The sequence below is a fragment of the Dama dama genome, chromosome 18 (genome assembly GCF_033118175.1).
Source record: "Dama dama isolate Ldn47 chromosome 18, ASM3311817v1, whole genome shotgun sequence".
In the NCBI taxonomy this organism is placed as follows: Eukaryota; Metazoa; Chordata; class Mammalia; order Artiodactyla; family Cervidae; genus Dama; species Dama dama.
The window spans coordinates 43,755,368-43,781,836 of NC_083698.1; the positions used below are offsets into that span (position 1 = coordinate 43,755,368).

At 39.8% G+C, this 26,469-nt stretch overlaps 1 protein-coding gene and 1 long non-coding RNA gene across 6 annotated transcripts in view; one reads left to right on the plus strand and one right to left on the minus strand.

Annotated features, from left to right (window-relative positions):
* Positions 1-26,469, plus strand: part of LHFPL3 (LHFPL tetraspan subfamily member 3) — a 630,765-nt gene that overhangs the window by 541,456 nt on the left and 62,840 nt on the right. The window contains exon 3 of one of the 4 annotated variants that reach the window (XM_061165191.1): positions 10,946-13,275. The exons of the other annotated variants lie outside the window; for them this stretch is intronic. Coding sequence (XP_061021174.1) covers positions 10,946-10,974 — 29 coding nt within the window. The 3' untranslated portion in view covers positions 10,975-13,275. Of the gene's footprint in view, positions 1-10,945; positions 13,276-26,469 lie in introns of those variants that run through there. 4 annotated transcript variants of the gene reach the window in all.
* The window catches only part of LOC133072203 (uncharacterized), a 28,903-nt gene continuing 24,717 nt past the window's right edge, over positions 22,284-26,469 (minus strand). Inside the window, exons 7-8 of one of the 2 annotated variants that reach the window (XR_009696668.1) lie at positions 26,043-26,190; positions 22,284-25,928 (exon numbers count right to left, since the gene is read on the minus strand). This is a non-coding gene — a long non-coding RNA (uncharacterized LOC133072203). Of the gene's footprint in view, positions 26,191-26,469 lie in introns of both variants that reach the window. The other variant, XR_009696667.1, reaches the window with a different exon arrangement.

Consider the following 26,469-nt stretch of genomic DNA (forward strand, 5'->3'; position numbering starts at 1 on the left):
ACCCACTTACTGTCCATAAAACAGATCTGATAAGATTAGGCAATAGGAAGCTTTTCTATTGCAAAATTGTATTAATGGAATTCTCCCAGGGGCTAAGCTGTTCCCTCTCTGAAAGTTAAGCACATTGTAGAAATCACATTAAAACTCTTGCAGGCCTCCCTGGGTCTCAGGGGTCAAGGGAAGGGAAGCGAGATGAAACTTCACAAAAGAGCTTACTAATCTTGACATTTAACTTTTGATGGATAATTTGTTTTGTGCCTGTCTTCCTATGCCTTAAAGAAATCCTTAGCATTTTCTCTTTTCATGCCCAAGCTTGTTTTGCTGGCAGCCATTACCTGTAAACTTCCCCACAAAGATAGGTATCTACTTCCACTAGGAGCATATCAGCATCAGCTCCACAAAGCAGAGCAAAAAGGCCAAACTGAATCCTTTGTAGGAAACAGCCGGAGTGAAGGGCAGATGACTTTCTAATGTGGAGACACAGTTACAGAGACTTGTGGACATAGTGCGGGAAGGAGAGAGTGAGACAAGTGGAGAGGGTAGCACAGACATACACACACTATCATGTGTCAAACAGATAGCTGGTGAGAAGTTGCTATATAACACAGGGAGCCCAGCCAGGTGCTCTGTGATGATCCAGAGGACTAGGATCGAAGGAGAGGTGGGAGGCTCAGGAGAGAGGTGACATATGTATAATTATGGCTGATTTGCATTGTCGCACTGCAGAGACCATCACAACATTGTAAAGCAACTTTCCTCCAATTAAAAATATAAATTAAAAAAAATTACAGTCTTAGTTCAGATTCTCCCATAGGCAGTCCCTGAAACCAGGAATCAAGTGTAAATAGTTTGCTGGGGAAGTGATCCCAGGAAACACAGGCGGGACATGAGAAGGGAAGACGTGAAAGGGAGGGCAGCCACAAGTCACTTCTTGGGTAATTGGAGCTCAGCCCCATGGGAGAAGCCTGGGAGACCGTGGACAAGGGAGGTGGTATGTAAACCTCAATTTCCATCAGGCATCGACTGAGGACTGCTGGGAAGAGGAGACTTAATCCCCTGGCGGTTCTCGTCTGCCCTGTGAACAAGCGGAGAGGGTTCTTATGTCCAGAGAAAGTCCTCAGGCAAAGAGAAGCTGGGGCAGGCAGTTGGACACTGGTCCAGTGGACAGTGAAATGGCAACACCCAAGGGTAAAAGGCGGAGAGTCCACAGCCTCTACTGCGAATATTGACTTTTGCAAAAATATATTTCCTTAAAAAATGGATGTTCTCCTACAAAGTCATCTTGTGTATAAACAAAGCTGAGCAGGACAACTCTGGAAAGTTTTCATAGAACTGAAACCTTGGAGATATACTTAGAAGCAGGTGATTGTGGTTCTGGTTGAGTGGACTGGGACATTCTGGGTTGGGACTGGATTTTCCTAGTGACAACTCTCAACAGCCTGAGAGTTCAAACAAGTTACAAAGAAAAGCCGATCTGGTGTGCCTGACCAGGGAAAGTGGCCCTGCCTTTCATTCTGAAAGCTGCTAGCACCTCCTCTGGGGTGGCTGCCGCTTCACAGAGTCACCCTGACCACTCTTTCCAAGACCAAGAACCTCAGATACTTGGTCACTTGGGAAATCATGATAGTAGAGATACAGCACTGATGTGTGTGTCTGTTTCATATTCAGACATTTTTTAAAGCTACCTCACCCCTTCAACAAAAACAACCTGGCAACATTTATTGAGTTCTTCCTACTGGCCGCATTTGTCCATTCAGTCTTAAGCACCTTATAAGCATCATCTCTATCAGTCAGTCATCAGGACAGCCTTGGGAAGGGGTTACTCCCATCTTTCAAATGAAACTCAGAGATGTTAAAGAGCTTCTATAGGGTTACCCACCCACGTGAGATTCGTATTCAAAGCCAGAGAAAACATATGTAACCAAACAGCTATATGCCTTCAAGAAAATCAGGAAACTTATATCTCAAGGTAGCATTTGGAAAAGAGAAAACCTGTGAGGCAGAGGGAAAGTGCACCTCAGGCGAGACAGACGTGGACAAAAGCAAGGAAGGAGGAAATGACACGTTATTCTTGGTCATCTTCCCTGAGCAGGAAGGAGAAGCAGCTTAGAGGAAGACGTGGGAGGCTGAATATTCACAGTCACAGGCAGAAATGAGTATTTATTTTGAGGAGCTTACACATACTTGGGTTCCCTGATTTGCAGTTTCATGTATGGTAATACTCAATTTGTTTTTGTTTTTATTAATATTTTTAAAAGGTTGCCATGACCACAGAGTAAATTGTTACTTATGAGCTAGTTTATGAAAGGGGAAAGCAAAACAATTTTGAAAAAATATGTAATTTCTGTGCACAGAAGTATATGTACTTCTATGGAAGTCACTAAAGTGGAAGTATATGACTTCTGTGGAAGTCACCAAAGCAGGGATGGCATAGTGAGGTTGACACCCTGTGAGTCCTTATGAAATGCACTAAGAATGAGGGTGCTACACTCTGCCCCTCCGACAGGCGTGTCTTTTGAACTCATTATTAACAGCCTTTCAACCTGTGAAGTACGGAATGGCTTCTTGTTAAAACTGGACAGTGAATTTTGTTGGGATTAATAAGTAAGCACCCTCATTCTATTCTCAGTATGCCTGGGGAAGCCTTCCAAGGAATTGTACCTGTTGCTTTTAATAGATTCTATAGTATTTCTTTTTTAAAAAATTTATTTATTTTCACTGGAAGCTAATTACTTTACAATATTGTAGTGGTTTTTGCCATACATTGACATGAATCAGCCATGGATTTACATGTGTTCCCCATCCTGAAGCCCCCTCCCACCTCCCTCCCCATCCCATCCCTCAGGGTCATCCCAGTGCACCAGCCCTGAGCACCCTGTATCATGCATCAAAACTGGACTGGCGATCTGTTTCACATATGATAATATATATGCTTCAATGCTATTCTCTCAAATCATCCCACCCTCACCTTCTCCCACAGAGTCCAAAAGTCTATTCTTTACATCTGTGTCTCTTTTGCTGTCTCGCATATAGGGTCATCATTACCTTCTTTCTAAATTCCATATATATGCATTAATATACTGTATTGTTGTTTTTCTTTCTGACTTACTTCACTCCATATAATAGGCTCCAGTTTCATTCACCTCATTAGAACTGATTCAAACGCATTCTTTTTAATAGCTGAGTAACATTCCATTGTGTATATGTACCACAGCTTTCTTTTCCATTCGTCTGCCAATGGGCATCTAGGTTGCTTCCATGTCCTATCTATTATAAACAGTGCTGCAATGAACATTGGGGTACACGTGTCTCTTTCAGATCTGGTTTCCTTGGTGTGTATGCCCAGCAGTGGGATTGCTGGATCGTATGGCAGTTCTATTTCCAGTTTTTTAAATAAATGATCCAATCAAAAAATGGGCCAAAGAACTAAACAGACATTTCTCCAAAGAAGACGTACAGATGGCTAACAAACACATGAAAAGATGCACATCACTCATTATCAGAGAAATGCAAATCAAAACCACAATGAGGTACCATCTCACGCCGGTCAGAATGGCTGCTATCAAAAAGTCTACAAACAATAAATGCTGGAGAGGGTGCGGAGAAAAGGGAACCCTCTTACACTGTTGGTGGGAATGCAAACTAGTACAGCCACTATGGAGAACAGATTCTATAGTATTTCTTAATGGAGACAAGGGGAGAAAGAAAAGAGACGTTCTTGAGTTAACAATAGAAATTCCTGCTCATAAATTATTTACTTTCTAGAAAAGGTCACATGGGGTAGTGTTGTGCCTGATGTCAATGGTGAATTGTCCATTGAACACAAGAATAGTGCACAGTCACCAGGACCTTATCCTTAGGCCATTTTCTGCCCCTTCTCAGCAAAGAAGATCTACATGAGTAGCCAGAAGAACTATCCTCTGCAATTATCCTCTAACTCTTCTGTGTTCAAATTAGTACGTCTGATGGAAATGAAATTAGCAAGAGACAGAAAGAAAAACAGCAAGAAAGGCAGAGAATATAAAGGCTAAAAAGCAGGAGAAGGGAAGTAAGGACGAGAGAAAAGTTACTAGTTCTGTCTCAGGTTGTATATTTTGCATTTCCTAGATACCTCTGTGTGTATATTTTTTTTTAATTATTGTTACAACCAAGAGATAAAATCTCTGTCTGTAGGCTGAGGATGGGAGAACCCCTCTCCCTAACCTTGGCTTCCTCTGCCCAGCTCTTTAATGGAAGTAGAAGGAATAGAAAGCCCCCCAGAGTCTTCATTGAAGTTTCAGGTCACTGAGTGCCTCCACCAGTCTCCCAAGCTTTGCTTTGCTGGGTTTTTCATAGATTTATGTGACTGGTTGGCTCCATCCATTCACTCAAAAAACAAGTTTTGAACACTCATTGTGAACCAAGCACCTCATTGAGCTGGGAGAATAAAGATGAGTAGGACACAGTCTCTCCTTAGGGAGCTCAGTCCAGAGCCTTGCTTCCAAGAGTGTGGGACCAGCGGCAGCAGCATCACCTGGGAGATAGTTAAAAATGCAAAGTTCCAGGCTTCATCCCAGACCAGCTTAATCAAAATCTGCATATTTAGCAAGATACCTGGGCAATTCTTAAGCATATTGAAGTTTAAAAAGCACTGACCTAATAGGTTTTTGGCAGGGGAGAGGGAGACCCTCTTTAGTTTCTTAATTCTCCCATTTATTCTGCTAGTATTTATTGATCACCTGTCATCAGGTTCGGGGCTGGGAGCTGGTGGTCCATGGGTGAGCAAGACAAAGGAGATGCTGATGGCCTAGAGCTCACATTCTCATGGGGGGAAAAGCAGAAGAAAAAAAAAAAAAAATGCATGAGCTAGTTACAGATCATGAGCAGTGCTATGAAGCAAATAAACTGAAATGTGATGGTAAGAAACCAAACCGAACTATGACAGGTTATGGGGGTGGATGTCTTCACAAGTAAGTTATTTCTATTTTGTATTTTGCTTTCTGTTCTAAAAATGTAAACATAACCACTGGTCCTATGTGAAGAGAGTCAAAGACTATAATACTATAGACTGTAATCCTTCTTTTCTCCTCCATGCCCATCCCTCTGCCTCTGGCACTGGTACTAAAACTCTCGATACCACCAAGCAGGTATAGTCACAGCCAAGCCCACCAAAAAGTCCAGGCTATGAGCAACTAAAAATCTGGATGTGAGCTGGATGATGAAGCCTAGAAGAAGTACTGGCATTACCTTTCTGGTTGTAGTAAAAAGGCATTAGAGAATCTAGAAGGACTTGGGGACTGGGGCATAGCTTCCTATCACTGTTTTCTTGCATCACTGTGGTCAGGGGCCAGAGTGTGTGCTGGTGGGGATGGATGAACAGGAGGGCGGCCTGCAAGGCAAGATGAGCAATGGACATATACATGCAACCTCAACAACTTCAGACCTTCTCATCACCTACAGTGTTAGTGCTAATAGGCTGCGACCAAAATCAGTGTTAGACCTTAATTCAGCACAGAAGTATATTTTGACCATGCATTTATTTTCAGCACAAATCCAAACCCACTACAGTTAGACCTCTTGACGGACAAACCAGTGATTGCCCAAAGAGGGGATACAGGTAAACCAGTCATCAGAGGACGGGGTTTCAGGTACTGTTCCTCTAGAAATTGTGTCATGAAGGAATATTTAATGTAGCAGATCTCAACCACAGTCAGAGAAAGGGCATCTGCCCACTGTTGCAGTTATCTATTGCCCTAACTATCCCACATTTTTGTGGCTTAAAACTTTGTCAAAGTTTTGTTGAAAAAACTCAACACCCATTAAGATGGCTCCTAACAACCAGTTTTATTATTTCTCACAATTGTGTGGATCAGGAATTTGGGAAGGGTTTAACTGAGCAGTTCTTCTGCTCCATGTAGCATCAACTAGGGTCACTCTGGCGATCAGGAGTATGGAGGGTCCAAGGAGGCTCACTCACAGGTAGGCCCCTTGCAGGGATGGCTGGAAAGGTGAGCTCAGCTGGACCAGTCTCCCTCTCCCTGTGCTACCTGGACCTCTTCATGTGGTCACCCCAGCAGAGAGATTGGAAATTGCCAGTGCTCTAAAGGCTCTCAACATCACTGATGATCAGAAAAATGCAAATCAAAACTACACTTATCACCTCACACCCATCAGGATGGCTTCTCTCAAAACAGAAATTTTAAAATGTCAGACAGATATGAAGAAATTGGATCTTTGTGCACTGTGAGTGGGATTATGAAACAGTACAGTAGAAAATACTATGAAAAAAAACCACACACACACACAAAAGAAAATAGCATGGAGGTTCCTCAAAAAGCTAAAAATAGAGCTACCATATGATCCAGCAGTCCCATTTCTGGGTGTGTATCCAGGAGAATTGAAAGCAGGGTCCTGAAGAGGTATCTTCACACCTATGTCATAGCAGCACTGCACACGATACGCAAAAGGTGGGAACAAATGCCCATCAACAGATGAACGGATGAGCAGAATGTGGTCCATACATACAGTGGAGTATTATTCCACCTTAGAAAATAAGGAGATCCTGTCACATGCTACAGCATAGACGAACCCTGAGGATACTAGGCTAAGTGAAATCTACCAGTTGCAAAAAGACAAATACTGTATAATTCCCCCTACAGGAGCTATCTAAAGACATCAAATTCATAGAAAGGGGAAACAGAATGGTGATTATTGAGGGATGGGGGTATGTTACTGAGGGAGAGGGGATGTTGTATAATGGGTATAGAATTTCAGGCTTGCATTATGGAAAGCCCTGGAGATCTGTTTCACAACAATGTGAATTTACTGAACACTACTGAACTACACACTTCAAAATGACAGACGGTAGATTGTATTCTGTGTGTTTGTTTGTTTGTTTGTTTACCACATTAAAAAGCAAACCGCTGATACTCTTAAAGCCCGGATTGAAGGGGAAGGGAACATAAACCCACCTCTCAGTGAGAGGAATGTGGAGAATATGTAGCCAGCTCTCCCCCTGCCACCCCTACCAAGGGGCAGATCCTGTAGAGCTCCTGAGGGCCTAGAAGGTGAGGTGTTATTTCCAGGGGGGGCATATTCAACCTCCCGAAGATGAAGGGTGTCAGAAAGCGTTGTTAGAGGTGAGCACAGCTTGAAACGACAGAGGGGGAGAAAATGACAAAGGCTGTAGGGCCAAGGAGGGAAACCAGCCTGGAGTTCCACCCTTCCTCGTTTTCACAACAACGATTTAGCACACCATTCTGCTAAAAGCCTGACCGCCCCCACCAAGCAGTTTTCTTACTCAGTGCCTGCCCCTCAGCTGTCCTGACAGCGGGAGCTCCAAGCCCCTACGGAATAGGTCAGATGGGAACAATCTGCAGAAGCAGGTCCAGGAGACCTTTCAGAGCCGGCAAACACAATGAAAACCCAGCGATACCACAGCATTTAGATAATGTGGACAATGTGGCCATTATAAATGCTGCTCTCATGAGCAGTGATTCAAATGACAGCTTCGAAAAGGGTTTGCAAAGAGCCCTTTGGAAATGGAACAAGGGTGCCTCAGAGCCCATGACATGGTACAAGGACAAACCCAACTGAACAAAGATCCACAGCCGCACTGAATGACTTATTTATTCAGTCCTGCTCTGTACAAACCTAGGAGAAGATGACAGCTTTTAAACTGACTCCCCTGAGCTGTGCAACATCCATGGTGCGTGGGAAATGTTAGCAAGAATTTTGAAAAAAGCAGAAAGTTTTATAAAGCAAAGATCACAGTGTAACCATGCTAATGCTGCCACCAAGTTCTGCAGACGGCCCTGGTGTCTCAGAATCATTAGAAGGAGTGACAGCAACATCTGGAGGGGAAAACCCTGCCAGCTTCACACATCTGTTTGAAGGGCTAGCCCCTCCAAGCCTTCAGGTGGAAAATTCTTTGTGCAGGTCATTTAAGTAATCATAGTAGCATTCTCACTGCACTGCTTCTACAGAGTGTTGTCCTGGCATTGAGTGGGGAGTGTTGATGTTCTGATCACCCCTGGAACACAAGTGCTGATTTTTTCAGCCTGGCACATGCTGCAGAATTCTTGCATGCCCTGGGGTTCCTGTTGCATGGTGGAATCAGTCTTTCTAGGAAGAAAGAATACACAGTAGGAGCCATGTCTGAGTAACCCCAGCCCAGCCAGCTTCCGCAAGGGACCTGGTGACCGTGCAGCCTGCGCTCACAGCAGGACTGGGACTAGGGTGAGGCCAATGTGCCTAGTATGCAAAATTTAAGGAGGCCCTTGTCCTGTGTTTGCACAACCCTGAGAGTGAGCACCTCCTTGAATCTCGTATGCAAAGAGACCCACTTGCCTCCCTTTGTCCAGGTCTGGCTCAAAGGCCTCACTCTCTCTTTTCCCATTCACTCCTCAGCTTCCTTCCCAAGGTTAGCACCAGGGTTGGGGAGTGTAGGCCCCATGCTGACAGTGGTCAACAAAGAAGAGAGCTTTAAGAAGGAAGAGCTGAGAAATTGATGGTGAGATTGCAGTGAAGGATCCAATGAGGCATTTGGCTACGCAGTGGCTACCTGTGACCCATGACCAGAGCAGATCCAGGAAGGGTTGGTGATGAAAGACTTGTCCTGGTCTGCCCCTCAGCTGTGGGCCAGGATGGTGGGGCATAAATAGGAAACTCTGTGAGACTGGCCACAGAGGTTCCCTTTGTACAAGAAAGCTCAGAATCTTCCCAGGAAGATGCTTTTCCTCTAGAAAGTTCCTTTCTCCCCAGGCTTGGATGTCAGAGCTCTAAGGGCTGATCTGAAGCCCTTCCACCCCTGTCTGCTCTCTTCCCAGCCCAATGTGTTGTTATAATGCCAAGTCAGGCAGCTTAGCACCGGGGAGAGAAAAAGCGGGAGTCTTGGGTTCTGTGTGAGTGTGTGCTGTCACTTCAGTCGTGTCCGACTCTCTGTGACCCTATGGACCATAGCCCTTCCGGCTCCTCTGTCCATGGGATTCTCTAGGCAAGAATACTGAAGTGGGTTGCCATGCCCTCCTCCAGGGGATCTTCCCAAGCCAGGGATCGAACTCACGTCTCATGTCTCCTGCGCTGGCAGGCGGGTTCTTTACCACTAGCGCTACCTAGAAACAAATGGTTCAACCAAAGCAGAATTTTCTATCATTAAATCAGGGGTATATTCATTTGTGAACCTCAATACAATGGGGACCCCCTCTTGTCTCCCTTGTCTCCTGCATCACATGGGTATGCTGAGAAGCGCACTTCCACATGCAGGGTCACTTTTCATCACCATTTCCCTATTCTCCTTCTAACATTTGCAACCCCACCCACTCCTCTCCTTCTCCCTCCCCAGGTAGCACCTTTCACAAATCTTGCTGGAAAACCCAGACTTTCAGTTTTGTGGATTTTAAATAGAAAATGATGCAGAATGAGCGAATTATGAGCTGGGGCAGTGGAATCATGGACCCACAAGCCCAACTTTGGATGCCATCGAGCCAGAGTACCTCCATGACACTGTAGCAGAGACCACTCAAGTTCAGAAGTGCCCTGGGGCACTATGTCAGATCCTTGGATTGCTGGCTTACATTGCTTATCTGAAGAAAGCATTCCCTTCCAGAGGGCCTCTGCCAGCATGATTCAAGCTCAGAGAATCGTTACAGACTAATAATCATTATGGCATGATCACATTTCAATTATCCCCTGTGTAGTCTGGGTACATTAAAGCAAATTCTCTGACTGAGAGAAGTTCGTTAAAAATCATAATGTGCGTTAAGATTTTTTAAATGCCTGTTGGAAGCCAACAGGGGATAAATTCTAGAAACAACGACAGAATCTTTCAGGGGTTTCTCTTGCACTTATGCAGAAAGCATAATCTTATCTTAAAATGTGGGATGAGGACTATAACTGAATAATGGGCCAATTGTTTTATTATAATTTGTGTTTCTAAGCGCTCTGTGATTCAAAATCCAACAGATTATTTTCTGTCAGCCCCAATCTGAGCTACTAGGTGCATTGGCCCATCTTCACAATGTATAAGGTACCCCTAACTCCTGGTTAGCAGTGCCAAAATCTATGAAAATTAGCCAGAGGATGGAGGAGATCACACCATCTGTGGTCTCTGTCAATACAGGCACAGTCCCTAATATGTTGCAGAAAAGGAAAAGCAGCCTTCCCCTGAGCATTTGTCCTAAAGAAAAGAATTTAAAAGAACAAGTCAAGTTTCATATGCAAAAATATTCATTTTCGATAGTAACAAAAGAAACAGAAACGTACCTATGTATCTGACGTGGTGAAATCATAGAGGGTGGAATATTGAGCGTGGCCTGGAGAGAAATGAGAATGGAATGGAATATAATGCAGTCATGAGAAACTGCTGCTGATGATGGAGAGAGTGGAAATATAGGAAACTGTTTTTAATATTGTATTGAAAATGTCATCTATGCTGTGATTCCAACTATATCAAATAAGTGCACACCTTAGATAAGGAACAGAAAGAGAAATGGGAAGAAAACAGCTGGTGTCTCAAAGTGGTTGGATTGTGGATGATTCATCTCTATAGTCACTCCTTTTGAAACTGTTATAATGTTCATTCAATAATAAATAAAACTTGGAAGGAAAAGGAAAACACTCAAGTGAGGCATTTTCTGTGCCAGGCAGAAAAATCGGTGATGCATGGGATCATTTACATTCTTCCTTGCTCCTTCAAAGCAGCCTGTAATCTTCATCCACATGCAGGGAATATGCATACCTGAATTATCAGGGGACCCTCCCCCCTCACCAGGAAGGCTGTGCTGTTTGTTTAATGGACCAGAAACCTCACTCTTTTCAGTCTTGTTTGATAACAGATCTAAGGTGCATTTGTTGGTATGGTTTTTCCTTGACAAATATGCACAAAAATCTTGAGGACAGAAAATGATGCATTTGTTCTTTCTCTCTTTTCTCTTTCTCTTGCCCATCCCCCCACCCCCCTCTGCAGTTCTGCTAAGCCAATATTCTCTAGAATGAGCACAAAACAAATCAAATAACAGCTAAACTAATTGAATAACAGCTTTTGTACATCAGCATCGAGAAGGAAAACGCTTGGGAGAGATCAGAGTACCGAGATGGATACCGGCGAGAGTGAAGGATCCAACTGTCAAAGCATCTACTAAACCTAGATCAGCAGAGATGGGAGTGATTTTCCTGAAAGGAGATACAATCACGGATTAAACACCAGCTCACTGGAAACTATCATTGAATGAGAGCAGATGACATTCATGAGAAATCACATTCAGGAAATATTTTAAGGAAGAGGAATATAAATGTGCTAGAATTAACATGTAAAATATATATGTACTGAGGTTTGTAAACTGTCCTTTTTTAATCAAACAGAAAACAAAAAGCTTTAATCTTTCAACATTATTTTAAAAAAGGCAGTACATCCTAAATTATTCCTATCTCAATAGCCAAGAGGCTGATCAACCATCAGTTATTGAGGAAACATTTAGAAAATGCCTCTGAATATTTTCATAGGAGCCATGACCTTTGGTTCCCATCTCTGCCGTTCATTTATGTCACTGTGTGATTAGTTACAACCACTCAGTTAAGAGATGTTAACGCTTCAAACTTTTTACTGAGTCTTTGTTCAGTTTAATCTGTCTGTACCAGTTATTACTGAGAAAGTGTTTCTGACATATACTATTACTCCATCAAGCTGTATATTACAGGAAGTACATCTTTACATCATAGGTTCCTGAGCAACATAGATTTCCCTATCTTTCAGGAAATAGCATCAAGGAACTCTGAAAAATATAGAAAGCTCATTTTCACCTTGAATGCGCACATGTAATATATAGGCTGCTATCAAATAAACACTTTTTCTAATTGCCCCTAGTAATATGTATAAGAATTTAATATACTTTACAAATAAACATCTAAAATATCTTCTTTTTCTTTTTCTTTGTCATATCATCAGAAATCCATATCCTTTCTTTCCCTTACTGACAGGCACTCATTTTTATTTTAAAAAAACACCATTCCATTAAACCTATTTCTAAATGATAGTAAGTGGTACTAATAAAATACATAATAATTTAATAGCCTTAGAACTAAATGAATATATACTTAATACAGGTCAAAAAAACTTGGTAGGAGTAAGTTGTCTTTTTGTTTACTAAGTTTAGTTTCAAGAACACAGTTTTTGTTTGTTTGTTTGTTTTTAGTTGATTGGCATTTAGAAGTAGTGACAAATGATTAGTTGTCTTCAACGATCTTTTGCTCCCAGGCGTCCCCCACCATCACCCTTATCACATATCCTGCAATATGCAACAACAGAAAAATATTTAATATTGAAGTAGCCAATTGCTTGAGAATGACACAAGCTAAAATGTATGTGCAGGAGTTATCAATATAAGCCAAACCATATTCTATACCTGAGCAGAAAACATGAACATTGTAGAATGCCTTCATTTTTTGAACTCAAAATTAAGATCCATTTAGTATATATTATTGGAACAGTGGAGAGTAATACAAGAAGAATCAACCAAGATACAGATCATGGTTGATTTCTTTTATCCTGTCTCACACCCCTAGTTTTGTCAAATGTCACTGGTATTAGCATCTTTTCACCCCAAATGAGTTTTATGTTTCAAATGGCTAAAAAGTATATTACAGATACAGTCAAATAAGTGAAATGCAATTCACAAAGATATGGATTTTCTAAAGAAACGCATTAGGGGAGTACTTATTATCTCTAAAGTATTAGCTGTTCTGGGAGTTATTTGTTGCTTTAAATATTAGCTCTCCCTCTGCATTCAAAACACCCTACTTACTAAATTTAATTACACACAACTTTTCAAGAATTCATCTTTTAGTTAAGGGAGGTACCTCTCTACTTTACCTACAATAACAATAGAAGGTATTGGCTTTCTCTAATCCGTGTAAACTGTAGATTCCATGGGGAGTCCTACAACACTAATAGTGATGTTTATGAAAATGGAAAAGTGCTTCCTATCCACATGCAAGTGTTTTTAAGAAGTTGTTTTCCATAAAACCTAAGTGTAATTTAGCATACCATAGTGCTCTGAAGATGGGTCATTGACAGTGTACCATTTGTACATAGGTAAAACACATGTAAATCACTAAATGTTAATTAGGTATAAGAAGTATGTTTTTATCTTTTTTAAAAAAAAAAGTGACTCCCTTTCTCATTCTGTTCTGTTGTATTGCGTCCAAAAGTTGTGTGTAATTTTTTAAGGTCCAGGAAATGTAAAGAAATTTGTTGGAATATCTGAATTTCTGTAAAAAAATAAAAATAAGATTTTGTTATTTAAAAGATTGTTTGGTGTTGTGGCGTACATTCGTTGTATTCAGCGTCTGTCTTTGTTCAGTGATCCAGTGACAGGTGATGATTTGACTGAAATAACCATCTTTGAAAAATCTCCTTGCTGTCAGATTCTATAATATTTGCCAAGAGCAGACATTTATTGGGTGTGCAGGACCCTCATCATGCGAAAGGCATGATTAATACCTCCAAGGCCTCTCCTCACCAAGTAGAGACACACCTCAAGCTAAACCTTCATAGGTTCAGTGGAGTGAAATTGAGAAGTGAATAGCCAGACTGTTAAGTAAAACTTGGCCTGAAATATTCTGAAATACCCAATTAGTTGCTCCACCTTGGCTCTTGCATATTGAAACAGTCACCTGTTCCCTAGACACGAGCAGCAGTTTTGCAGTAGTTCATTTTGAGTATGTGTTGTCTGGGTAGGTCCTAATGCCAGATCCTTCGTTTACTGCATAACTCTAAACAGCTCTAAGCCTTGGTGTCCTCACCTATTGAATGAACACAAATAATAAAGTCTGGCTCTATAGTGATGTTGTGAGGCTATAAATTAAGGTATAGTGCTATGCTGGTGCTTGACTAGTAGGCAATATATTCAATGAATTTAATTCCTTCCCCCCTACTATTTGCAAGACATTGAAGAAGAAAAGAGACATAAACATGGCCTTGGCTCTCAAAATGTCAAAGATAATTAAAGTAACATTATGAGTAGGGATTTAAAACTCGAATACCTACTAGAGCCAGGGAGATAAGTAAGTCACAGAGCAAAGCAAGCTGGGCTGCTGAGATAATAGGAAGTAGTGGGCACAGTGGAGCCCTGGAGAGCCTAGGTCTGTCTACAGAGATGATATTGCCAGTACTCAGCTCCAATCATTTGCCAAACATGCAGAGTCCTTACTGTGTGTCTGGAATTATTCTAAAGCCTGGGAAAGATAGTGGTGAACCAGAAACATAAGATCCCTGCTCCTATGGGTCTCATGTTCTGGTAGGAAAAGAGATAATAAATAGGGAAATGTCTGCTAATAACAATAGATGCGCTAGTTGTTCTTATTGTTGTTGTTCTCTTGCTAAGTTGTGTCCGACTCTGTGTCCCATGGACTGCAGCACGCCAGGCTCCTCTGTCCTTCACTATCTCCCAGAATTTGCTCAGATTCATGTCCATTGAGTTGATGATGCTGTCTAACCATCTCATCCTCTGCTTCCCGCTTCTTTTGTCTTCAGTCTTTCCCAGCATCAATGTGTTGGTTCTTCCCATCATGTGGCCAAAGTATTGGAGCTTCAGCTTCGATATCAGTCCTGCCAATGAATATTCAGGATTGATTTCTAATAGGGTTGACTGGTTTGATCTTCTTGCTGTCCAAGGGACTCTCAAGAGTCTCCTCCAGCACTATAATTCAAAAGCATCAGTTCTTTGACACTCAGCCTTTTTATGGTCCAACTCTCACATCCATACTTGACTACTGGAAAAATTATACCTTTGACTGTATGGACCTTTGTCAGTAAGGTGATATCTCTGCATTTTAATACACTGTCTAGGTTTGTCATAGCTTTCCTTCCAAGGAGCAAACATCTTTTAATTTCATGGCTTTGATCACCATCTCCAGTGATTTTGGAAGCCAAGAAAATAAAATCTGTCACTGCTTCCACTTTTTCCTTTTCTGTTTGCCATGAAGTAATGGGATCAGATGCCATGATCTTTGCTTTTTGAATGTTGAGTTTTTTAAGCCAACTTTTTCACTCTCCTCTTTCACCCTCATCAAGAAGCTCTTTAGTTCCTCTTCACTTTCTGCCATTAGAGCGGTGTCATCTGCATATCTGAGGTTGTTGATACTTATGCTAGCAATCTTGATTCCAGCTTGTGATTCATCCAGGCTGGCATTTCACATGTACTCTGCATACAGGTTAAATAAGCAGGGTGACAATATACAGCCTTGTCATACTTGTTGCCCAATTTTGCACCGGTCTGTTGTTCCATTTCCAGTTCTAACTGCATACAGGTTTCTCAAGAGACACGTAATGTGGTCTGATATTCCCATCTCTTTAAGAATTTTTCACACATAAAATTCTTAAGCTTTCTCTTTAAGAATTTGTTGTGATCCACACAGTGAAAGACTTTAGTGTAGTCAATAAAGCAGAAGTTTTTCTCGAATGCCCTTGCTTTCTCCATGATGCAACAAATATTGGCAATTTGATCTTTGACTGCTCTGCCTTTTTTAAACCCAGCTTGTACATTTGGAAGTTCTCAGTTCATGTACTGTTGAAGCCTAGCTTGAAGGATTTTGAGCATAACCTTACTAGCATGTGAAATGAGCACAGATGTATGGTAGTATGAACATTCTTTGGCATTGCCTTTCTGGAATGAAAAGTGACCTTTTCCAGTCCTGTGGCCACTGCTGAGCTTTATAAATTTGTTGGCATATTGAGTGCAGCACTTTCAGAGCATCATCTTTTGGGATTTTAAATAGCTCGGTTGGAATTCCATTGTTTCTATTAGCTTTTTTCGTAGCAATGCTTCTTAAGTCTTACTTGACTTCACAGCCCAGGATGTTTAGCTCTATATTAGTAACCACACCATCATGGTTATCTGGGTCATTAAGAGTTTTTTTTTTTTTAATAATTCTGTGTATACCTGCCACCTCTCCTTAATATCTTCTGCTTCTGTTAAGTCGTTACCATTTCTGTTCTTTATCATGCCAATCTTTGCATGAAATGTTCCCTTGATCTCTCCAATTTTCTTGAAGAGATCTCTACTCTTTCCCATTCTGTTGTTTTCCTCTATTTCTTTGCATTGTTCATTTAAGAAGGCTTTTTCTTTGTCTCCTTTCTATTCTCTGGAACTCTGCATTCAGTTGGCCATCTTTTGCTTTCACCCTTGCCTTTCACTTTGCTTCTTTCCTCAGCTATTTGTAAAGCCTCCTCAGATAACCATTTTGCCTTATTACATTTCTTTTTCTTTGGAATGGTTTTGGTCCCTGCCTTCTGTACAATGTTATGAACCTCCGTCCATAGTTCTTCATGCACTGTATCTACCAGATCTAATCCCTTGAATCTATTCATCACCTCCACTGTATAACCATAAGGGATTTGATTTAGGTCATACATGAATGGCCTAGTGGTTTTTCATGCTTTCTTCAATTTAAGCCTGAATTTTGCAATAAGGAGCTGATGATCTGAGCTACAGTCAGCTCCAGGTTTGTTTTTGCTGACTGTATAGAACTTCTTCATCTTTGGCTGCAAAGAATATAATCAGTTTGATTTTGGTATTGACCATCTGGTGATGTCCATGTGTAGAGTCACAGTCATCTCTCCTGTTATTGGAAACAGTGTTTGCTATGACTGTCATGTTCTCTTGACAAAACTCTGTTAGCCTTTGCCCTGCTTCACTTTGTACTCCAAGGCCAAACTTGCCAGTTATTCCAGATATCTCTTGACTTCCTACTTTTTGCATTCCAATACCCTATGATAAAAGAACATCTTATTTTGGTGTTAGTTTTAGAAGGTGTCATAGGTCTTCACGGAATTAGTCAACTGCTTCTTCAGCATCAGTGGTTGGGGCATAGACTTGGACTGCTCTGATGTAGAATGGTCTGCCTTGGAAATGAACCGAGATCGTTCTGTCATTTTTGAGGTTGCAGCCAAGTACTGCATTTCGGACTCTCTTGTTAACTATGAAGGCTACTCCATTTCTTCTAAGGGATTCTTGCCCACAGTAGTAGATATATATATAATAGTCATCTGTATTACATTCGCCCATTCCTGTCCATTTTAGTCCACTGATTCCTAAGATATTGATGTTCACTCTTGCCATCTCCTGCTTGACCACATCCAATTTACCTTCATTCATGGACCTAACATTCCAGGTTCCTATGCAATATTGTTCTTTACAGCATAGGACTTTACTTTCCACAACTGAGCATCGTTTCTGCTTTGGCCCAACTGCTTCATTCTTTCTGGAACTATTAGTAATTGCCCTCTGCTCTTCTCCAGTAACATATTGAACATCTTTCAACATGGGGGGCTCATTTTCTATTGTCATATCTTTTTGCCTTTTCATACTGTTCATGGGGTTCTCGAGGCAAGAATACTGGAGTGGATTGCCATTCCCTTCTCCAGTGGACCATAATATTGTAAGAACTCTTCACTATGACCTGTCTGTCTTGGGTGGCCCTGCATGGCATGGATCATAGCTTCATTGAGTTATTCAAGTCCCTTCACCATGACAAGGCTGTGATTGGTGAAGGGGAGGTGTTCTAGAGAGAATTATAACAAGGTGATGTGATGCAGAAATAGGGAAATGAATCAAGGAAGGGTGCTATGAAAAGGTGGCATTTAAGGTGAGACCTGAATGATAAGAAGAGCCAGCCATGAGAAGAAAGAGAAGGATATGCCACACAGGGGGAGCCACTAGTGTAATGGCTCTAAGGCAGGAATAAGGTCACTCTAGGTGAGGAGCAGCAGATGGCAGGGAGGGGATAGGAACTTTAGAAACCAGCTTCTGGCTTGGTAGGCCAGAATGGTTGGTGCATTTTTTAAGTATTAGAGAAAGCCATCTGAGGGTCTTAATAGGGGAGAGATGGAAACTATTTTATATTTTTAAAAGATTATTCTTTGCTTGTGCTCCTAGCAGGTATCAGCTGGATACTCTAAAAGGCCTTCCTAACACAATACTACCAGATTTTTAATAAATTACAATGATCCTCCATGGCTGATTCATGTCAAGGTATGGCAAAAACCACTACAAAAGAAAAGAAAAACCCTATCAGGTATAAAACAATAGGCCACTTGGTAAATAAGTTTAAATATATATATATATATTACCAAGTGTCACTACTTTTTGCAAAAAAATAAAAAGCAGTTGGACATTTTCATCTTGCAAAGTCTTAATTAAAGACTAGATTAACATGCAAAAAAATAAATAAATAAATTACAGTAACCTTTTTTTTTTTAATTTAACATTGGAACATAGTTGATTTATAATGTTGTGTTAGTTTCAGGTGTATAGCGAAGTGATTTAGTTATACATATCCCTATATCTATTATTTTTCAGATGCTTTTCCCATTAAGGTTATTACAAAGTACTGAGTATAGTTCCCTGTGCTATACACTAGGTCCTTGTTGATTATCTACTTTATATATAGTGAATCTATATATTAATCCCCATCTCCCAATTTATCCCTCCCCTGTCCACTTGGTAACCATAAGTTTGTTTGCTATATCTGTGATTCAATTTCTGTTTTGTAAATAGGTTTCTTACTCCCATTTTTTTATATTCTGCATATAAACAGTATCATATATTTGTCTTTGTCTGAAGTGAAGTGTCTTGCTTCACTCAGTATGACAGTCTCTAAGTCTATCCATGTCACTGCATATGGCATTATTTCATCATTTCTTATGGCTAAGTAATATTCCATTGTGTCTGTGTGCCACATCTCCTTTATCTGTTCCTCTTGATGGACATTTAGGTTGCTTCCATGTCCTGACTATTGTAAATGGTGCTTCAGTGAACACTGGGGTGCAGTATCTTTTTGAATTATGGTTTTCTCTAGATATATGCTCAGGAGTGGTATTGCTGGATCTAATGTAGCTCTATTCTTAGTGTTTTAAGGAGCCTCCATACTGTTCTCCATATTGACTGTACCAATTTACATTCCCACTAATAATGTAGGAGGGTTCCCACACTCTTTCCAGTCTACTGTTTGTAGACTTTTTGATGATGGCCATTCTGACCAACGTGAGGTGATACCTCATTGTAGTTTTGATATGCATTTCTCTAATAATTAGTGACGTCGAGCATCTTTTCATATGCTTTTTGGCCATCTGTATGAGTTCTTTGGAGAAATGTCTATTTAGATCTTCCACTCAATTCTTTTGATTGGGTTGTTTCTTTTTTCATACTGAGCCGCATGAGCTATTTGTATATTTTGGAGAATAATCCTGTGTCAGTTGCTTTGTTGGCAAATATCTTCTTCTATTCTGTAGGTTGTCTTTTTGTTTTGTTTATGGTTTCCTTTGAAGTGCAAAAGCTTTTAAGCCTAGTTAGGTCCCATTTGTTTACTTTTGTTACAATGAGCTTGGTTTTAAGACATGGCTTGGCTTGCAAGGATGGAGAAGGCAATGGCACCCCACCCGAGTACTCTTGCCTGGAAAATCCTGTGGATGGAGGAGCCTGGTAGTCTGCAATCCATGGGGTTGCTAAGAGTCAGACACGACTGAGCGACTTCCCTTTCACTTTTCACTTTCATGCATTGGAGAAGGAAACGGCAACCCACTCCAGTGTTCTTGCCTGGAGAATCCCAGGGATGGGGGAGCCTGGTGAGCTGACGTCTGTGGGGTCGAACAGAGTCGGACATGACTGAAGTGACTTAGCAGTAGCAGTGGCTTGCAAGGAAGTAAGAGAAATCCCAAAGGCATAAAAAAAAGAAAAAGAGTAAAAAGTAGCATAAATGTAAAGTAATTAGCCTCCAACTAATAAAAATAAATGGGGAAAAAATAGCATAAAGTGTAAGCAAATGCAAAATCCATATATTGGAGAAAGGAATGGGACGTTAAGCTTTGGGCTGCTGGAAGTAGATGGGCTAAATTTGAGAATCCCCATACTCTAAACCAGTACCCTTGAAGATGGCTACAACCTTAGATAAGTGTGGCCCAGGAAAAATATTCAAGCTAGCAAAGCAAAGAAGCCTATCAAGAACTCTGTCTCCACACTGATTCTAGATAGGGTGAAAAAGAGAAAAGAAAAAGAGGAATAGACACTCTCTGAAATTTTTAACCCATGAAATTGGCCAACTCTAGTCTGGAATTCAATCTTACAGACTCTGGATAGTCAAAAGAAACTCCAAGAAATCTGTGAACTTGCTAGAACACCGGTAGCTGGCTCACCAATTATGCTTAGTGGAGTAAGTGCTCACAATGTTAAAATTACTAAACACACAAATAAACCATCAGACAGAATCATCAGAAATAATTAACATATTATTTTATATTTTAGATATTGGAATCACCAGATAGAGAATGTAAGTAATCATATTTTATATGTAAAAGAAAGAAAAGTGGTTTCTAAAAAATATATAAAGAATCCATTAGATATAACCAGATAGATCTGAAGAAAAATGCTTAGAAAAATATGATCACTGGAATTTAAAATATGTTTGTAAATTAAATGTACATTAAGTATAACTGAAGGGGAAAGTTGTGAGCTAGAACATAAATCTAAAGAAATTACCCAGAATGAAATACACAAAGCCAAGGGGTTGGAAAATGAAAAGAGGTTCAGAATCAGGGAAGATATATATGTCTATTTTGAGTTCCAATAAGAGTAAAAGAATAAGGGAAAGATAATATCTGAATCCAAGTTGTTTGAAAAATTGCCATAAGTGGTGAAAAATATGAATCCACACATATAGGAATCATAAAAGATATCAAGGAAGATAAATGAAAAGTAAATTCAAACATGGCAGTAAAAGTGTAGTCCATAGAAGAACTACCATAAAAGTAACTAAAGAGAAGTGGTATACCATCTACAAAAGAATAACTTTTAGACTGATAATAAATCCCAGAGATATTAGCATAATATAGTCAAAGTGCTGAAGTAAAATAATTGTCAGCCTGAAACTGTTTCAGCAAAACTTTTTTATTATTTTTTTTAAAAATTGAAGTATAGTTGATGTACAATTTTATACATCAAAACAGTTTTTTAAGACCAAAGGTGGAGTACAGTCATTCTCAGATAAACAAAACCTAAGGGGATTTACTCACAATAAACTAACACAGAAAAAATCTCTGAAAATGAGTCAACAAGTAATATTTGAGATTCAAAAAGGAATAGAGAGCAAAGAAATTGGGGCATATGTGAGTAAATCTAAACAAATATAGTACAAAATAATAATAAAACATCTAAATTGTGGGATTAAGAAGGACAGCTAAAATACTGGATAACAATAGCATGTTAATTGAGATGATCAGAGTTGAAGAAATGTGTGTTAATTGGGAAGAGAGCTGAGATATAGATGAACAATAGCTAGCCACTGATTGTTTATAATGCACCAGGCATATGTAGTAACTCATTTAACCTTCATAACAACTTTCTGAGTTAGATATTATAGTTATCCTCAGCTTACAGATGAAGTGGCAAAGAAAGTGGTCACACAGCTTGTAAGCAAAGAGCTGGGTTCAAACTCAGGTGAAATAACTCCAAAGTGGATCCACTATATAGTATTCTCTGTGCTGTTTTTAGAAAGTTAAATAGCAATGATAAAAATGTTAAGTAAACAATAGAAGATATAGCTTCAATGAGGGAAAGTAAAATAAGAAAGAAAAAACACTAAATCAATACAAAAGATGGCCCCCCAAAAAAGCAAACAGAAAAATGTAGAAAAAGCAGAACAAATAAGCACAATGTAAGGTAGGAAAAAAAAAACAAATTAGAGAAGCTAATAAATATAAGTAGACTAAAACTGTCAGTTAAAAAAATTTTGGGGGGATTGGATTTTTAAAAACCCATCAGTATACTATTTACAAGAAACATATAAAATATAAGGACACAGAAAAAATTTTAACTTCCTTATGTGTTTTACCTGATTTTTAAAAAACTGGTAATCTCCCACAAAGAAAGTTAACTATCAAACTTTCAATGAACAATCTATTTACTTAAATCTAGTACACAGTTATCCAGAGGATAGATAGAAGCAATGCCTCTACAACTCATTTTGTGGACAGTTTGAAAAAGGAAAACTGGACCCATTTATATGTTAATAATAATGGCTTCCTAAAATATATTTATTTAAATCACCACATTAAGAGGCTAAAAGATAAAAACCATATTATTACCTGATAAGTGCAAAAAAAATCATTTGATAAAACTTAAAACTCATTGATGATAACAAGAAATTTTACAAAACTAGGAATGAGGAAAATTTTCCTTTACCTAAGAAACAATTTCTACCAAATAATATACTTCTGCTTATAATTATCACATATAAAAAGTAGTCCCTTAAAATAAAGAATAAGACAGATAAGCCCACCATCACTACCTCTGTCAACACTGCATTATCTTTGCCAGCAGAGTAAAACAAGAAATAGAAGTAAAAGGGATAAGAATTTGAAAAGAAAAATGAAACTGTCATCATTTTTTAATTATAACTGCCCTCATAAAAGATACAGGTAAAACTTATTAGAATCTATAAGAGATTCATTGAATGACTAGATTTAAGATCAATATATAAAATTCTATTTCTTTAAAAAAAAACTGGGGAAATAGAAAACTCAAGTGCTTTTCCTGCCTATTCTTTATAAACGGTTCCATTGGATAACCAGCTAATAGAGAAAAGGAAGCATCTCAAACAGTTATTTAAAGTAATCCATAAAAGCAAAATGGGAGAAATAGAATATTGTCTTTTTGCAACTGACAGTTAATGAGTCTAAACATTGAATATCAGTGGCTGCTGATATTTTTATTTTTTAAAAAGAGTGAAAACCAGACTTCCTGAAGAAAAACTTAAAGGAATCAAACCTAATCCTGATGGAGCATCTGGACTGAGCTGCCAGTTTCTAGGAAATCCAGTGGGCAGGGAAACATGATAGACTGACTATATCACAAGTGTGCAAACAGCGAAATCCAGGTCGTAAAATTCTGTGTCCAACAGACTGAGTTCTGCAACAGATGAGGTGTAAGGAAAAGAAAGGATGGAGGGGGAATCTGTAAATTAAGAGAGTTAAAAGACAACAAGGTGTTTAAAAAAAAGACAGGCAAACTAAAGTACAGCATAAAGAAATGCAAGAGTGAGATTGCTATGAAAGTCAGGATAGTAGTTATTTTGGAGGAAGAGAGGGGGCACTGAATTGAATGGGACATATAGAGGGAGTTGTGATATGACTGGAAAAGTTCTGTTTCTTGACCCAGATGGTTGCTAGTGTAGCCACCTTATAGTTATTCACTAAGCTCTCTATTTGTTTAATTTACTTTACAATTTAGAAGTTCTTTAAAGTTTTTTTTTACAGCTGCATTTCTCTATCATGCAGCAAGCAATTAGAAAACATAATTTCAAAAAAATAGCATTAACATAACTTATATTACCCAAGAATACATCAAGCAAAATATATAGAGAACATTTATGAAGGAAATTATATAATTCAGTGAAAAACTTGAAAGAAAATGTTTTCAAGTATAGAGGTATATTCACTGATAGGAAAACCCAGTATCATTAAGATTTGATTCTCCCCAAATTGGTTGTTATTAGGAGACAATTTTACATGAGCCTCTTGTGTTTCTGAACATCCTGTGAGCAGAGACATTGACTGCCTTTTTCCAGGCTGTCTTTTCAAAACTCTTTGTATAGCTTACTCTGAAAAAACAGAGATAGGGTCTTCCTACAGAATAAGAAAGTAGGTTTGTTTATTGTTTTCTGAGAAGATAACGTATCCCTAGTGGGCTTCCCGGGTGGCACTGGTGGTAAAGAACCCGCCCGCCAATGCAGGAGACATTAAGAGACATGGGTTCAATGCCCAGGTCAGGAAAATCCCCTGGAGGAGGGCATGGCAACCCGCCCCAGTATTCTTGCCTGGGAAATCCCATGGACAGAGGAGCCTGGGGGGCTATGGTCCATGGGGCTACAGAGTCGGACACTACTAAAGCGACTCAGCACACACTGGGGTAAAGATCAGGCTGACTCACTGCCCGTTATAAAAGGTTCAGGTTCTCTAAACTTTGTTTCCTTTCCCATAACACAAACCACTGCACTGTAGGTTCCACCCAGTCCTCTTCTCATAGCCCTCTGTTTGGGAACATGACCAAAGAAACCAACACCCAACACTCTGTTTGCTGTGCTGTGAGTAATAAATCCTGCCCTTTGTCTGAGATCCAGGAGTCTCATGTATTCTGCCAGTGTCAACAAGACTGTGGCAGACTAGCTTCTCCATTGGCAAGTAGGATAAGTCTCAGACCTTTCCCAGTTCTTCACAGTTAGCCACTTGGAGAAAAAAAGAAATTGGATATCTATTCATATTATACACAAAAATCTATTCCAGGTGAATTAAGGGTTTTAACTGTGAAAAGCAAAAATTTAACTTTTGGTAGAAAATATAACCGAGGAAAGTGGGAAATATTTATTGAATAAAACACAAAAATCATAAGGGAAATAATCAATAAACACAATAAACAACTAGATTAAAAAGACTTCTGTTCATCAAAATATTCCATAAAGAAAACTAAAAGCCACAAACTGGTTCAGTTCAGTTCAGTCGCTCAGTCATGTCCGACTCTTTGCAACCCCATGAACCGCAGCACTCCAGGCCTCCAATGTCCAACACCAACTCCCAGAGCCTACCCAAACTCATGTCCATTGAGTCGGTGATGCCATCCAACCATCTCATCCTCTGCCGTACCCTTCTCCTCCTGCCCTCAATCTTTCCCAGCATCAGGGTCTTTTCAAATGAGTCAGCTCTTCACATCAGGTGGCCAAAGTATTAGAGTTTCAGCTTCAACATCAGTCCTTCCAATGAACTCCCAGGACTGATCTCCTTTAGGATGGACTGGTTGGATTTTCTTGCAGTCCAAGGGACTCTCAAGAGTCTTCTCCAACTCCACAGTTCAAAAGCATCAATTCTTTGGAGCTCAGCTTTCTTTATAGCCCAACTCTCACATCCATACATGACAAGTGGGAAAAACATAGCCTTGACTAGAAGGACTTTTGTTGGCCAAGTAATGTCTCTGCTTTTTAATATACTGTCTAGGTTGGTCATAACTTTCCTTCCAAGGAGCAAGCGTCTTTTAATTGCATGGCTGCAGTCACCATCTGCAGTGATTTTGGAGCCCCCCAAAATAAAGTCAACCACTGTTTCCACTGTTTCCCCATCTATTTGCCATGAAGTGATGGGACCGGATGCCATGATCTTAGTTTTCTGAATCTTGATCTTGAAGCCAACTTTTTCACTCTCCTCTTTCACTTTCATCAAGAGGCTGTTCTTCACTTTCTGCTATAAGGGTGGTGTCATCTGCATATCTGAGGTTATTGATATTTCTCCCGGCAATCTTGATCCCAGCTTGTGCTTCATCCAGCCCAGTGTTTCTCATGATGTGCACTGCTGCTGCTGCTGCTGCTGCTAAGCCATGTCAGTTGTGTCCGACTCTATGCGACCCCATAGACAGCAGCCCACCAGGCTCCGCTGTCCCTGGGATTCTCCAGGCAAGAACACTGGAGTGGGTTGCCATTTCCTTCTCCAATGGATGAAAGTGAAAAGTGAAAGTGAAGTTGCTCAGTCATGTCTGACTCAGATGTACTCTGCATATAAGTTAAATAAGCAGGGTGACAATATACAGTCTTGATGTACTCTTTTTCCTATTTGAAACCAGTCTGTTGTTCCATGTCCAGTTCTAACTGTTGCTTCTTGACCTGCATACAGGTTTCTCAAGAGGCAGGTCAGGTGGTCTGGTATTCCCATCTCTTTCAGAATTTTCTAAAGCTTATTGTGATCCACACAGTCAAAGGCTTTGGCACAGTCAATAAAGCAGAAATTGATGTTTTTCTGGAACTCTCTTGCTTTTTCGATGATCCAGCGGATGTTGGCAATTTGATCTCTGGTTCCTCTGCCTTTTCTAAAACCAGCTTGAACATCTGGAAGTTCACGGTTCACGTATTGTTGAAGCCTGGCTTGGAGAATTTTGAGCATTACTTTACTAGCGTGTGAGATGAGTGCAATTGTGTGGTAGTTTGAGCATTCTTTGGCATTGCCTTTCTTTGGGATTGGAATGAAAACTGACCTTTTCCAGTCCTGTGGCCACTGCTGAGTTTTCCAAATTTGCTGGCATATTGAGTGCAGCACTTTCACAGCATCATCTTTTAGGATTTGAAATAGCTCAACTGGAATTCCATTACCTCCACTAGCTTTGTTTGTAGTGATGCTACAAACTGGTAGAAAGTATTTATTAACTTTATTACTGGTAAGAAATAATAATACTGAATATATAAGAACTCGAAAATCAACTTCCTAACAGCCAAAAAAATGGAAAAAAATGAGCAAAAGATATGTACAGGAATTTAGTAGAAAAAGAAACAAATGGTACACACATTGAAGATTACTCAACTTCCTTAGTAATTCTAAAATTAATTGCACAATGATAATATCCATTTTATTGGCATAAATTTAAAGCACTACTATGAGGTACAGCAATAGGGCTTCTTATGCTG